The sequence below is a fragment of the Oryctolagus cuniculus genome, chromosome 3 (genome assembly GCF_964237555.1).
Source record: "Oryctolagus cuniculus chromosome 3, mOryCun1.1, whole genome shotgun sequence".
In the NCBI taxonomy this organism is placed as follows: domain Eukaryota; kingdom Metazoa; phylum Chordata; class Mammalia; order Lagomorpha; family Leporidae; genus Oryctolagus; species Oryctolagus cuniculus.
Genome location: NC_091434.1, coordinates 2,064,254 through 2,079,017, shown reverse-complemented (window position 1 = coordinate 2,079,017; position 14,764 = coordinate 2,064,254). Strand labels below are relative to the sequence as shown.

Genomic DNA, 14,764 nt, shown 5'->3' with positions numbered 1-14,764 from the left:
CACCAGTGTAACAGCCACGGGACCCTTTAACGCGATTTGCCCAGGGACAGACTGCATATCCCGCAGTGGCCCTGTGAGGTTATTGTGCCGTCGTGGTTTGGGGAAGTCCCCTCCGCGATGTTCACACCAGCACACCGCCTGGCTCTGGCGCCGTGTCCCTGTGAGGCGAAGTGCTCCTGCGCCTGCAGGGTGTGGTGCTGGGGCCTCTGGGAGCAGGGCTGAGGGCTCTGCAGAGAGAGCGCAGGGAGGGGTCCCGCTCGGCCTCCAGTGCCTCCCTGCACCGTCGGAGGCCGGGGGGCACCGGGGCTGTGTTTCAGGCTGCTGCTTCCCCGAGCAGAGCCTGAAGAAGCTCTGGGCTCACTGTGTAACCATCCGTTGATTTTCTTTCGTTCTCTTTTCTTTAAGACTGAGGTTTCCACTCGAGCACCCAAGTCGTTGACATCAAAGCTGTCGAAACGGCAATCCAGAAATTCAGTGGAAGGTACGCTTGACTTGCTCTACTCGTGTGAGAAGCTAGAAATATGTCTAGCCCTGCCTCTGTCAACAGTCTAGCTGGAAGAAACTCCCATGGCTGGGGCGCGCATCGGCCACGTCTGGGAAGAAGCAGTGACCGTGGGAAGCATGGGGTTTGTGATTCACACGCACGTGCATGCGTGTGCACACATGTGCATGCTCACAACACTGGGGCGGAGTCAGCCCTCTTTGCTGGAAACGTGGGTGATTGGAGAGGGTGGGATCCAGGTTCATGGTCCAGAAACACCGGTGAGCCGTGCGGGGTTCCTTGGCCCCCATCTGCGGCAGCGGCAGCGGCAGGCTGTGGTCCATCAGGGCAGGCTGATGTGGGAGCTGGTAGGCAGATGATGTTTCTGCACCGAAAACAGAAAGCACGGCGGGGCGCCCTGCCCGGGGTCTGCCGGGAGCCGCTCGGGCCAGCGGACGAGAGAGGCTGCAGACACGGCCTGAGCGCGGCGGGCAGGTGCGGGCCGCGCTGTGGAGCCGCTGGTGTGGAGGCCGACGTGAGTGATGTTTGAGTGGTGGTGGCTTCTGGAAAGTCCTCCTCTCCCTCCCTGTGGTCGCTGTCGTGAAACACGCGTGCTGAGCTCACCGTGCGTGTGCCAGAAGCCCCTGCCCTGTGGGGCCCAGGGCGGGCCTGGGAGCTTGCAGCCACCGGCTGTCCCTCTGCCTCGCGCCTCCTCCAGAGAGGAAACATGGAAAATTTAATCACTGGGGAAGTTGCGCATTTGCTCGCCTGTCTTCTTAGTTTTATTGGCTTCTCCGACCCTTCCTTTCCTTGGCTGACTCCCGCGCGCCTCTGTCTGGGGTCTCCGTACTCTTAATTTGCACACCCTCCCTGTACATTGTGGCTGCCAGTTTTAAAATGAGGGTTGGTTTCTTTGTTTTTTTTTTTTTTTTTTTCAGTTCATTTCTGTTAATTATATTTGGTTTGGTTTCTGAGTCGCCTGCTTGTTTAATTTTTATGCATTTGAAGCTGCTAATTCTTTGGTGATGATTTGTCCAGGATTTGAGAGATGAAGAATTACGGGGTTTTACTCAGTCATCGTCTCCTTCCTTCCTGCTCTGTGAGGCCTCTGTGCTCTGGGAACTGTTGTTTATTTTTACTTCCTCTGTTTTCTGTTTACTACTTGTTTCCTATCCTTGTTCTTTTCAAAAAAAGTTTTAAGCCATTTTATTTAATAGAATATTCTCCCAGATGAATTTTAAAATCATTCCCAACTCAGAGTCCACTCACAGCAAGATAAACAAGGCAGAATGACAGAGATCAGTCTTCCACCCACTGCTTCACTCCCCAAATGGCCACGGTGGTTGGGGCTGAACTAGGTCAAAGCCGGGAACTGGCCACACCATCGGGGTCTCCCACCTGAGTGGCGGGGACCCACATATTGGAGCATCTTCCGCTGCTTTCCAGAGAGCCGGATTGGAAGTGGAGCAGCCAGGACTTGAGCTGGCACTCTGATGTGGGGTGCCGGCGTTGCGGTGGCAGATGTAACCCTCTGCGCCCTGGCCCGTCTCCTCAGGATGTAATTGAACTTGAGGTAAATGTGTGCTTTGTTAGCTTGAGAAACGGCTTCCTCTGACTTCAGGTTTGTAAGGGCATCTCGCCACTCCCGGGGCTGCGGCTTGTCTGTCAGGGCGACTGCTCCACAGTTCGTGTTTGGTCTTTTGGGAAACGGTGTTCTTCTTTCCCTCTTTATTTTATAATGAGCATTGTTGGCGTGCAGCTGCTCTGTTGATTTTGTCACTGTACGTTGAGTCTGGCTGGTTGCTGGGTCGAATCCGCAGTCCTGGTGGCTGTGTGGGGTTTCCTAAGTGCTCGTGCCACCTGCTCGTTTCTGGCCGCCCTGCAGGTTTGCCTCTGTCTGCGGGAGCATTTTATGTGATCTCAAAGGGATTTTTTGGAAAATGATGTAGAGGGAGAGAGAAATAGCAATAACGACAGAGAGATCCGTGTGCTGCTTCATTCTCCATATGCTCCTATCAGCCAGCTGGGCAGGCCAAAGCCGGGAACTAGAGCCCCGCTCAGACCTCCCACACCGGTGCAGGGACCCGGGCACTTGGGCCGTCATTGGCTGCCTCGCAGGTGAATTAGCAGGAGCTGGATTTTGGAATTAAAGGAGCTGGGACTCGAGCCAGGACTCCTATGGGATGTGGCTGTCCTGAGGAGTGGCCTAACCATTGTGCCACTAGGCCCAGACCTTAAAGGGTTTTTATTATCAGAGATTGTGCAGGCTTAATGGCCTCAAGCTTTACTGAGTTGTTAGCCGCTTGGTGGACGTCCTTCCTTGCTAGCTGGCTGGGCGCTGACCTCACACGGGTTCCCCAGCAAAGCTGGTGCCCCACACAAACGGCCTCTCTCTCTGGCAGGTCAGCATCTGCACAGATGCCCAGTGCTCAGAGTGCTGGGGACAGGGACCCCTGTGTGTGTGCAGGGGATGAGCCTCGCGTACTGGAGAGTGTAGGACTGTCCCACCATGCACTGGGCGTCCTGAGAGCCACGCTTGAGTTCCCATGGAACCTGGGAACATTCTGCTTGAGAATGACCCTCGGAGTTGATCACGTTTAGGTACTGAGCACCTTTTATTATTTTTTCAAAAAAAGATGTGTTCATTTGTTTGAAAGGCAGAGTTAGGGAGAGACACAGTGAGAGGTTTTCTGTCTGCTGGTTCACTCCTCAAGTGGCTGCGGTGGCCAGGTCTAGGCCAGGCTGCTCCAGGAGGCTGGAACTCCGTTCCGGTCTCTCACTTGGGTGCCAGGGCCCAGGCACTTGGGCCATGTGTTGCTGTTTCCCAGGCACGGTAACCAGGAGCTGGATCGGACGTGGAGCAGAGAGGGCTTGAACCGGGGCTCGTGTTGGTGCCGGCACCTACTGGGTGCATTTTAATTTCATGATTATGCAGCATTACAAATTAAGTGTAATCCATATTTTCATTGTGCAATTTGGTGTCAGAAAGAAAGGATTCTAGGACCAGTGAACACAGGCTTCTCCTCCCGCAGCAAAGCTGACAAGGGACGTCCCGTGGAGCAGCGTGGTGGGACTCAGTGAGCTGTGAGGAGGCTGGCGGGGACTGTGTGAGCTGGAACCTTCCTCTGCCTGGTCCTTGCTTCCAGCGGTCACTGAACAGTGGAGCTCCACCGTGTGGCCTGCTTGAGCTCTGGAGCCCTGTCCTCTGGCCGGAGAGGAGCAGGGGCAGGGGACACGTGGGCCCCTCCAGACAGAGCTTCAGGACTGCCCCAGCCAGGCTCGGGCGTCGTGCGCTGTCGACCTCAGCCGAGAGTGTCCGTCCTGAGCTCTGCAGATGTCCATGCTGATGAGAGCGCGGGTGTGCAGGTGCACGTTACGTAGTGAGGAGTTAGGGTTAGGGTTAGGGGTTAGGGTTAGGGTTAGGGTTAGGGGTTAGGGTTAGGGTTAGGGGTTAGGGTTAGGGTTAAGGTTAGGGTTAGGGGTTAGGGTTAGGGGTTAGGGTTAAGGTTAGGGTTATGGGTTAGGGGTTAGGGTTAGAGGTTAGGGTTTGGGTAAAGGTTAGGGTTAGGGGTTAGGGTTAGGGTTAGGGGTTAGGGTAGGGGTTAGGATTAAGGTTAGGGTAGGGGTTAGGGGTTAGGGGTTAGAGGTTAGGGTTAGGGTTAAGGTTAGGGTTAGGGGTTAGGGTTAGGGGTTAGGGTTAAGGTTAGGGTTATGGGTTAGGGGTTAGGGTTAGAGGTTAGGGTTTGGGTTAAGGTTAGGGTTAGGGGTTAGGGTTAGGGGTTAGGGGTTAGGGTTAGGGGTTAGGGTTAAGGTTAGGGTAGGGGTTAGGGTTAGGGGTTAGGGTTAGGGGTTAGGGTTAGGGTTAGGGTTCTGAAGGAAAGTGCAGTCCCGAGAAGCAGGGAGGAGGGGCGTGGGCAGGGCGGGTCCCTCTGAAGAGGACACCGGGACCAGGAGCTGATGGGTGCAGGGAGGCCTGGAGGTACAGAGACCCCGAGCCAGGGGCAGGCTTTCCTGTGTGTGTGTGGCAGGAAGTGCGGCTGGGCCCCTAGGCCGTGTGGGAGGTGTGAGCACAAGCCGTGGCAGTTCACGCGGGATTGTGGTGGGATCTGACTGCTGTAGGCCCAAGGGCGGCGAGGAACTGCTGTGATATCCAGAGGGTTCTGTACCAGCTCAGCCGACGCCCATGGTGGCGCATGGCTGTGCCGGTGGATTGGATGTCCCCTGTGAGAGGGGAGGAATCAGGGATGCACTGTGTCTGGGAGGGCTGGGGAGAGGCTCGCTCGTGGGACAGGTGCATAGAGTTGGGAATTCTGTTCTGGCCACCTTGAGTTTGAGGCGTCTGTCAAACCAAGTACAGGGGAGAGGTGTTGGCCTGGGATCGGGGAGGGAGGTGGAGACACTGAGGGAAATGCTGTCTCGACAGTTCTTAACTTGCAGGTGGAAGAGGAGGTGGTGAGTCGGGGCTGCCCGGGGTCGAGTGGGGCGGGGCAGGGTCCAGCAAGGAGGACGGAAGGCGGGTGAGCTGGCGGGGACGTGGGGAGGTGACAGGGCTCTTGTGGGACTCCTCTGAGAGTCAGGAGACCCGCTGACCTGGGACCTTGTCATAGCTCCGTAAATCCTAACTGAAGCAGCCCAACCCGAAAGCCTTGCGCCGTCTAATCTGTTGCTAACTGTTTTATGTTAGGAAGGAAGGAGGGTACAGTTTCAGCTAAGATGTTAGACCCCGGAGTGTCTGGGTTACGTAGTGAGCCCCGCCAGGAGACCGCAGCTTCAGAGGCAGGTAAGAGAAACGCCTTCTCCAGCTTGTGGACACAGACGCTGCACTGCAGCGTGGTGGGGTTCAGACGTGGACGTGGACTACTACACCATAGCGTGGTGGGGTTCACAGACGTGAACGCTGCACTGTAGCGTGGTGGGGTTCACAGACGTGGACGTGGACTACCACACCATAGCGTGGTGGGGTTCACAGACGTGGGCGTGGACTACCACACCGTAGCGTGGTGGGGTTCACAGACGTGGACGTGGACTACTACACCATAGCGTGGTGGGGTTCAGACGTGGACGTGGACTACCACACCATAGCGTGGTGGGGTTCACAGACGTGGACGTGGACTACTACACCGTAGCGTGGTGGGGTTCGTGGACGTGGACTACTACACCATAGCGTGGTGGGTTCACGGCCACATGGACTACTACACTAGAGCGTGGTGGGGTTCACGGCCATGTGGACTACTACACTAGAGCGTGGTGGGGTTCACGGCCACGTGGACTACTACACTAGAGTGTGGTGGGGTTCACGGCCACGTGGACAGCTACCCTTTAGCATGGTGACGTTAACTTGTGCTGTTCTAACTCCCATAACGTTCATCAGAGAGTTTCACTGTGTGTCCAGAGCGGAAATTCCTTGTTTGATTTGCTTTATTTTGCTGTTATTTGATAACTTCATTAACATAGCTTTAAATTAATCTTTACATGCTTTTTCTGCATAACATTTTAACATTTAAATTAAAATGATTTTTAAAAAAGATTTATTTACTCATTTGAAAGAGTTACACATAGAGAGAAGGCAGAGAGAGAGAGAGAGAGAGGGGTCTTCCATCCGCTGGTTCACTCTGCAGTTGGCTGCAATGGCTGGAGCTGGGCTGATCCGAAGCCAGGAGCCAGGACCTTCTTCTGGGTCTCCCACATGGGTGCAGGGGCCCAGGGAGTTAGGCCATCTTCCACTGCTTTCCCAGGCCACAGCAGAGAGCTGGGTTGGAAGTGGAGCAGCTGGGACTTGAACTGGCGTGCATAGGGGATGCTAGCACTGCAGGTGGTGGGTTTACCTACTATGCCACAGTGCTGGCCCCAAAGTGCTTTCCTAATCTAACTGTTTGGAGTTTATAAAGCAATGTGGATGAGTACATGGAGAAATTATTTTTGAGTTTTCATCCAGCTCTGCTTTGTTCTCTAAGCAAATCCTCCACAGTGCAGACGTGTGAAATGCTGGCCTGTGTCTCACTGGCGGCGTGGCTTGGTGTGTGGCATGACGCTGCTAAGACTCCGGTGATCGGCGGTTACGTGTCACTGGCTGCTGCTTCTGGGACTCTCAATCCTCCAGAAGGTCTGGGGCTCTCAGTCCTCCGGAAGGTCTGGGGCTCCCAGTCCTCCGGAAGGTCTGGGGCTCCCAGTCCTCCGGAAGGTCTGGGGCTCTCAGTCCTCCGGAAGGTCTGGGGCTCTCAGTCCTCCGGAAGGTCTGGGGCTCCCAGTCCTCCGGAAGGTCTGGGGCTCTCAGTCCTCCGGAAGGTCTGGGGCTCTCAGTCCTCCGGAAGGTCTGGGGCTCTCAGTCCTCCGGAAGGTCTGGGGCTCTCAGTCCTCCGGAAGGTCTGGGGCTCTCAGTCCTCCGGAAGGTCTGGGGCTCTCAGTCCTCCGGAAGGTCTGGGGCTCTCAGTCCTCCGGAAGGTCTGGGGCTCCGGAGCTGCTTTCATGGAGGAAATACAGTTGATTTTGACTCGAGGGAAAGGTCACTTTTTCTTGTGGGCTCAGCTGGCTTCATGTCTGATTTTTTTATATAGTTGATTATTTTTTAAAGATTTATTTATTTATTTGAAAGTCAGAGCCACATAGAAAGAGGAGAGGCAGAGAGCGCGAGAGAGAGGTCTTCCATCCACTGGTTCACTCCCCAATTGGCCACAATGGCCGGAGCTGCGCTGATCCGAAGCCAGGAACCAGGAGCTTCCTCCAGGTCTCCCACGCGGGTGCAGGGCCCAAGGACCTGGGCCCTCTTCCACTGCTTTCCCAGGCCACAGCAGAGAGCTGGATTGGAAGTGGAGCAGCCGGGACTCTAGCCGGCACCTGTTTGGGATGCTGCTGTCACACGTGGCGGCTTAACCTGCTGTGTTACAGTGCGAGTGCCGGTAGTAATTCTCTAGACATGCGGGAGCAGTCTGTAGATGCCACGTGCCGGTGTGAGAGCAGCGTCCGCTCCACCTTTGCAGAGCATGCATCGCGTCTGTGTTGCTTGGTGGAGTTCTTTGCTGGAATCACTGATTCTCTGAGTCTGCAGATGCCCGCAGGAGCTCAGGGCTGTGCGGAGGTTGCAGCCAGGAGCTGGGAACTCAGGCTGGGCCTCTGGCAGGACCCAGCTACTGAGCGGTCTCTGCTGCCTCCCAGGGCCACGTCAGGGGGCAGAGCCAGATGTTAAAGCCAGGTGTCGTTATGGGATGTTGACATCTTGACGGGGCCTTAACCACTGGGCTGAACGCTCATCCTTTTGCAGAGGCCAGAAGGAAATATGATACCAGCTGGGGGTGGGCAGGTCCCGTGTGCGTGCCAGGCCCTGCCCCTGTGGCCACAGTGTTGTCCTGCACTGGATCATCGCATTTCGTGATTCAGTTTGCAGCGCTGGCTGTGGTTCCTGAGTGGGTTTCTTCCGCTGAGTGTGGTTGCCAGTTGCTGCCACTGGGCCTGGTGTCTGAGCCTTCTTCTAGAATTGCAGAGGGAAAGCCATGTGGGCCCTGTTGAGCTGCCCGATCGGGCCCCGCTTCCCAGGACCCGACTGGCACTGGTTCATCAAGGTTGGCCTAGGAGAACTTGCGAGTTTTGTTGTTACGCTTCTGCTGTTTTGGACAGATTGAAGAGTTTAATGTGGAACTTACGCATTTCTCCCTGCACCCTGTGTTGCGTTGCTCTCTCTGTGATATGTGGTTGTTTGACAGTTCCAGGTTTTTCTGGAACATTAGCCCCTATCTTTGGTTTGGCTTCGTTTCTCTCATTCCATTTTTGTTTTACTGTTTAAGCTCTTTTATTATTAAAAACTACAGAAACGTAGAAAGACTAGTAAATTAACGCCCTGTAGGCCTAGCGTTCTGGCGCATCCACCTCATTGCAGGAACCGTTTCAGAGTTGTCAAGCACGCCCTAGCACCGTGTCTCTGTGCGGCAGCAGGCAGCTCAGGGGCGGAGACTCCGCAGAGCCACACGGGCAAGGAAGCGCCTGAGGCCAGCCTGTGTTACGTTGTGCAGTTTTGTGGTTTTGAAACCACTGGTTATTGGATCCCGTTTAAACTTGGGTCTGTTCACCAGCTCAGCACAGCTGCCATTTGCCTGCAGCCTGGAGGGTGACGTGTGCTGGTGCCAGGAGGAGCGATGGGTGGAGAAGGACTCCTGGTTTTCTACGTGCGTCTCATCCCACGCTGGCGACTGTGGCCCAGGGCTGTGGGGCTTGGGAAGTGGGGCGCCGGGTGGAACTTGGGAAGTCTTGTCACTGCCCACGCCCTCCCCTGCGAGGGTCGTTGGTTACCAGGGAGTCCAGACAGCTGATGAGGCGGACGGTGTGACTTTCTTCTGCCGGTTTATAGCCATTTCAAAACAAATAGGTACGTTATTTATTTTCTCAGAGCTGCTAGTTGACGAGCTAACTATTCTACCCACCATGATTCAGAATTGATGATGGTGGTGTTAGCGAGTGAATAGCGAGACATCCTTTCTGTGTGCGTGGACTTGGGGTTTAGTAAGACTGACTTAAGAGTACTGCTAGAACTTTGAAAAGACTCAGTTGTCCAAAGGCCATCGACTCCGTGAAGTACGGAAAGGAGAGGATGCGTGTGGGTTTACTGGTGGTCGTGCCGGGCTTTGTAGAACCTAGGAAATATTTGACCCTTCCAAATTAAATATTACAACATGAGGTTATTAGGGTGTTTTCTTCTAAAATTAATAATCCTCAACTGCTAAGATTATATTCACTTTTAGGGTTTTTTAAACTTAATATTCTATGTTTATTTTTTGGTTACCCTCTACAAAATATAAATAGTGAGCTTTATGAATCAGATATTTCATGGTTGTAAAAATCTTCCTTACAGCATTATGCATTGTCTGCTTTATATAGCTCTGTTACCTAAATAGTTACTTGATGGTTATGACAGGTTGACTCTGATGTAAATGTTCTGAGTAGTTTTAAGAAATGAGAGGTTGCGTTTCAGAGAGGGGACCGTCCCCCCTTGTGTTCATCTGGTTTCTTCTCAGAGTGGGGCTGTGGGCTTCCAGCCCCGGGTCCTGCCGTGTCCTCCAGCGCCTCGTCTCCCTTTTTATTTTTAACAGGGATCATTGATCTTTCAGGTGTTTGGTAAGGAAGGTCATTTACTCCTTCTGCGTTGGGTAGGGAAAGTGGCGCGTCTCCCGGGTGCTTGGTTGTCTCTGTTCTCAGCGGTCAGCAGATCAGTGCTGTGCCGTGGGCAGGTGTCCGGGCTGATGCACCGTGGCCACGATGCTTTTGTTTCCCTCCTGCTGTTCTGAGTGGCCACCACGCGCAGCTGCTGGACGCTGGCTGGAGGTTGGCTGTAGGAGTGGGAAGTGGGGCCATCTGTGTCTCCCCGGGCTGGGGGGTCCTGGCCCTTCTCCCGTTCAAGGTGTCCTTGCCTTCTCACCCAAAGCCAGAGCCACATGTGGGGGAAGAACCTTCTAGATGCATAATTTGGTCAGCCCTTTGGAAACTTGCAGTGTGGGAGACATAGTCAGAGTGCCCTGTGTTAGCCGTTCATCGCCGCCCTCAGTGTACAGTCTCAGTGAGCAGTTTTAAACTGTTTTATGTCAGGAACAAAAGAAGCCAATACTAACTCAACTAGTATTTCAGATGATAATTCAACTAGTCTGTGGCAGGAGAGTGCTGAGCCAGAGACGGCCGGGAAGCAGCGAGGTAAGAGGGACTCTCTCTGCACCTTCCTGGTGAGAGCAGGCGGGCTCTCCAGTGGCGCCAGGGGCCAGGGCCCCTCTCACGGGCACAGCCGGGCCTGGGCGTCTCCAGGGGTTCGCGTCTGCATCTCCGCATGAACTGGAATTGAACAAGGTTACTGTTGATGGGACTCACGTCGATGCCCCTGCCGTGTGTTCTTTTTCCTTTTTTTAAAAAAATGTATTTATGTATATGAGAGACCGAAAGCAGAGAGAGAGAGAGAGAGAGAGAACACGTGCGCTAGGTACCTCTTGTCCTGTGGTTCACTCCCCAGATGCCCACAGTGGCCGGGGTGGCCGGTCAAAGCTGGGATCTGGGAACTGCATCCGGGTCTCCCCCGTGCGTGGCAGGGACACAGCCGCTTGAGGCGACACCCAGGAAGTGGAGGCAGGAGCCGGGCCCCGGCACTCCTGACGCAGGGCTCGGGCATCGAGACGGGCCGAGCGCCCACCGCCCGTGTTCGCAGGGCTCAGGGTCTCTGCGTGGAAGCTCCCGGTGCTGTGGCTGCTGCAGTTTCCGTCTGTCGTGACCTTTCAGTGAGATTCTACTTTTGGCATAAATCGTCCGGCGTTTAATACGTGTGTTAAAATACACGCTTCGTATTGCTTTCTCACGGAGCTGCTGGCAGGCTGATGGTGCCAGTGCTGGCGGGCAGGTGGAGGCTGACTTTGTGGATTTCTTTGTTGAAGGCCTACTGTGTGTCAGGTCCTTAGGCAGGGATGCATTGGTGAGCAGGAGTCAGGCTGGGCTCTTGTCTCCCTGGGGTTTGCACACAAGCCGAGAGGAGGCCTCAGAGGTAAAATGAAGCCATTTAACGAGAGGTGGCTCGAGGGAGTGTGGGTGGGAGGGACTTGGGGTGACCTGGGGTTGAGGGTGGCTGGGCTCAGCCTGCGGGGCAGGAGGACCTGCAGGTGCACAGCTCCTTCCGCAGCGGGAGCTGAGAGCGGTGCCTGCTGGGCTTGGGGAGCCGGCGAGGGAGCTCGGCAGAGGCCAGGGCTATTTCTGGAGGAGGGCGGCAGCGTCCTAGAGAGCCTCTGTTGGTCTGCGAGGCTTGGGGGTAGTCCAGAGAAAGGAGGGAGCCTGGGCTGTGGCCGGGAAATGAGGGGCTCTGCGACCTCTCAGACTCCTGGGGCCTGGCCTGCTGTCGAGAGGAGAGCTGAGGCCTTGGAGGGTGGGCAGGTGGTCACCAGGGAGGAGTTGGCTACCTGGGGGGTGCCTTGGGACCGGGACACAGGGCCTGGGTGTCTGATTGGTGAGGGGCCCTGTCTGTGACGGGTGCATTGGTGCTTCGAGTGTTGGCCTTGTGGTTTAGCGGCCCTGCCTCAGAGCAGCATTTCTGAGTGCTGTGTGGGCCCGGGTTCCGTCTCCAGTGCCCGCAACAGCTTGTGTTTGTTTTGTTTTGCATTAATTTGAGTGACAGTTCCCATCCGGTGGTTCGCTTCCTAGATGGCTGCAATGGCTGGGGTAGGCTGGAATGGAAGCTGGCAGTCAGGACCTCGATCCGTGTCTCCCACATGCGTGGCAGAGGCCCAGCTGCTTGGAGCCGTCACTGTGGCTTCCCAGGGCACACACCAGCGGGAAGCTGGAGTCAGGAGTGAGATCAGGACTTAAACCCAGGCCCTCTGATGGGGACGTGGCCATTTGAATCCTTGTTTTAACGCTAGCCAAGCGCCCTCCCCGAGCTTGAGATTTAAAGACAGAGACCTTGAGGCTTGGAGTAGGATCCCTGTCCCGGGCTGCGCGGAGCTGGTGCTGCCCCCCCCCAGAGTCAGGATCCCTGTCCCGGCTGCGTGGAGCTGTGCTGCCCCCCCCCCCCGAGTCAGGAGCCCTGTCCCGGCTGCGTGGAGCTGGTGCTGCCCCCTCCCCCCCCCCCCAGTCAGGATCCCTGTCCCGGCTGCGTGGAGCTGTGCTGCCCCCTCCCCCCCCCCCCCAGTCAGGATCCCTGTCCCGGCTGCGTGGAGCTGTGCTGCCCCCTCCCCCCCCCCCCAGTCAGGATCCCTGTCCCGGCTGCGTGGAGCTGTGCTGCCCCCTCCCCCCCCCCCCCAGTCAGGATCCCTGTCCCGGCTGCGTGGAGCTGGTGCTGCCCCCTCCCCCCCAGAGTCAGGAGCCCTGTCCCGGCTGCGTGGAGCTGGTGCTGCCCCCTCCCCCCCAGAGTCAGGAGCCCTGTCCCGGGCTGCGTGGAGTGGTGCTGCCCCCTCCCCCCCAGAGTCAGGAGCCCTGTCCCGGGCTGCGTGGAGTGGTGCTGCCCCCTCCCCCCCAGAGTCAGGAGCCCTGTCCCGGGCTGCGTGGAGTGGTGCTGCCCCCTCCCCCCCAGAGTCAGGAGCCCTGTCCCGGGCTGCGTGGAGTGGTGCTGCCCCCTCCCCCCCAGAGTCAGGAGCCCTGTCCCGGGCTGCGTGGAGTGGTGCTCCCCCCTCCCCCCCAGAGTCAGGAGCCCTGTCCTGGGCTGCGTGGAGCTGGTGCTGCCGCCCCCAGAGTCAGGAGCCCTGTCCCGGCTGCGTGGAGTGGTGCTGCCCCCACCAGAGTGCGAGGCGCAGAGGACAGAGGCCGGGGTCTGCCGCCCTCCACTTGTTCCTCCACAGTGCAGCCCAGGATGGAGCTGGCCCCCACGTACTGCCCCAGGGAGCTGTCCTGGGGCTTCCGAGACTGCAGTGGCCACTGTCCCCACGGGGCCGCATGGCCCCAGCATGGCTGTTTTCACCCGTCCTGTCTGGAGCCAGCTTCTGCAGACCCCCACTCACTGCCCTGCATGTCCTGCAGTCCTGGCAGACACCAGGCTGTCCTGTGTGCGGGTCACTCTGTGACCTCCTGGCCTGCTGGGCCATACCCAGTGTCCCAGGGAGCCTCCCGGGTCCCACGGGCCCCCGAGCGTGGCCGCCCTTCCCACGCGGGGCCACGCTCTCAGCAGGGTGTTCTCGGGGCTCTGGCTGTGGTTTTTGCCAAACTCAAGGTGTCCTGGGGTGCTTTTCACTCTGTGTAGCGTGGGCGACTTCTCTGGGCCGTGTGGGAGCCACCTGGAGGGGCCACGTGCAGTGAGGTGTTGTGTCACCCCCTCAGTGTGTCCTTGCTGTCAGGTGACGGGGCCCTGCCGACGCGTTCAGGCGTGGTCAGGGGCTCACGGGACTGAGCATGACCTGTGGCCCATGGCTTAGAATCCGCCCAGCCCTGCCGTGCTGCCACTCAGTTGCCTGTGGCTGCGTGGGTCACCCTTGTCCCCAAAGCTCAGCACTTGAAGGGAGAGGTGGGCCTGTGTGTCACGCGGGCTGAGCCCCCGGAGCGGCCTGGGAGCTCCTCCCCGCTCCCTGGGGCTCAGCGCTGCCGGCCGACCCCCGCGGCGACGTGCTGTGTGCTGGGCTTCCTTGCGTTGCCAGCCTGTCTCGTGGCCGACCTCCGGGACGCGCTGTCCCGCTCTGCTTCCTGTCTGTGTGTGCTTGCTGGTGCTCAGTTCAGAGCTCACAGCGGGCGGCCTCCTAGAAAGGCTGTCAGGAAGTAGCCTCGTTCCTGGGGACACCCAGAATGACTGCTGATCTCTGGGAGTCTGTTCTGGTCACGTGACGTCTGAGGGTCACCAGCACGGACCTGGCTTTCCTGACACGCGCCCTTCTTTTTTCAGGTGACTCCAGCAGCGATGCAGGTGAGGCCTCCTGTGTACGTGGTGAGTCGTACACGTAGGTAGTTTATGCTGAGGGGACCTGTCCCCGCCTTGCCACTTAGGGTGTAGTTTATGCTTTAGCTGTTACCCTGCATGAAGAGAGTGCGTTTCAGGGTTCTTTCCAGGAGGGTGAAGTACACTTCCAGTATTCAAAATCTGATCTTTTTCTTACCATTTTTCCGAGGTAGGAATTTCTTTTACTTTAAATTGCATAGTAAATTTAATTGCTTAGTCGTTTGGGTTTGTGATTTACTGATTAAATCTCTTTGTCAAAATGAAGAAAACTTTGTTCTGATTTTCAAAATAATATGGTACATACCCAATGTAGACAATTTTTGAATGCAGAAAAGTATGAAGAACAAACTAAAAAGCACCGGTAATTTTACCGCTTACCACTGGAATGAGTATCTTTCCAGAACTCCATATGTGAGTATATAATTAGGAGATATATCATTTACTGTGTTAATTATATATTAACATGATTTTTGTGCAGTTACAGAGAGAGAGGGATCTTCCATCCTCTGGTTTACTCCCCAGGTGACCGCAATGGCTATCCAGGTGGAAGCCAAGAGCCAGGAGCTTCTTCCAGGTCCCCCACATGGGTGCCCCACCTGGCCAACACCAGGCCAGGCTAAAGCCTGGAGCCAGGAGTTTCTTCCAGGTCTTGGGTCTCCCATGTGGATGGCAGGGGTCCAAGGACTTGGGCCATCTTCCTCTGCTTTCCCAGGCCATTAGGAGGGCGCTCGATAGGAAGTGGAGCAGCTGGGACATAAACTGGTGCCCATACGGAATGCTGGCATTGCAGTGGCTTACCCGTCACGCCACAGCGCTGGCCCCAAATAATGACGTTTTACACGAGAGCCCAGGGTGTGACTGTACCGTGGTTTGCTTGTTACCGACTGTCACTCTTAGCAGTGATGATGGTG

At 56.4% G+C, this 14,764-nt stretch overlaps 1 protein-coding gene across 23 annotated transcripts in view; it reads left to right on the top strand.

The window, feature by feature from the left end:
• TRAF3IP1 (TRAF3 interacting protein 1) overlaps positions 1-14,764 on the top strand; it is a 64,544-nt gene that overhangs the window by 22,791 nt on the left and 26,989 nt on the right. For 8 of the 23 annotated variants that reach the window (XM_070069963.1, XM_070069952.1, XM_070069946.1 and 5 more), the window contains 4 exons: positions 406-481; positions 5,166-5,261; positions 10,091-10,153; positions 13,800-13,841. In XM_070069963.1, the coding sequence (XP_069926064.1) occupies positions 406-481; positions 5,166-5,261; positions 10,091-10,153; positions 13,800-13,841 (277 nt within the window). The remainder of the gene's footprint in view (positions 1-405; positions 482-5,165; positions 5,262-10,090; positions 10,154-13,799; positions 13,842-14,764) is intronic. The other 15 variants (XM_070069961.1, XM_070069959.1, XM_070069964.1 and 12 more) reach the window with 7 other exon arrangements.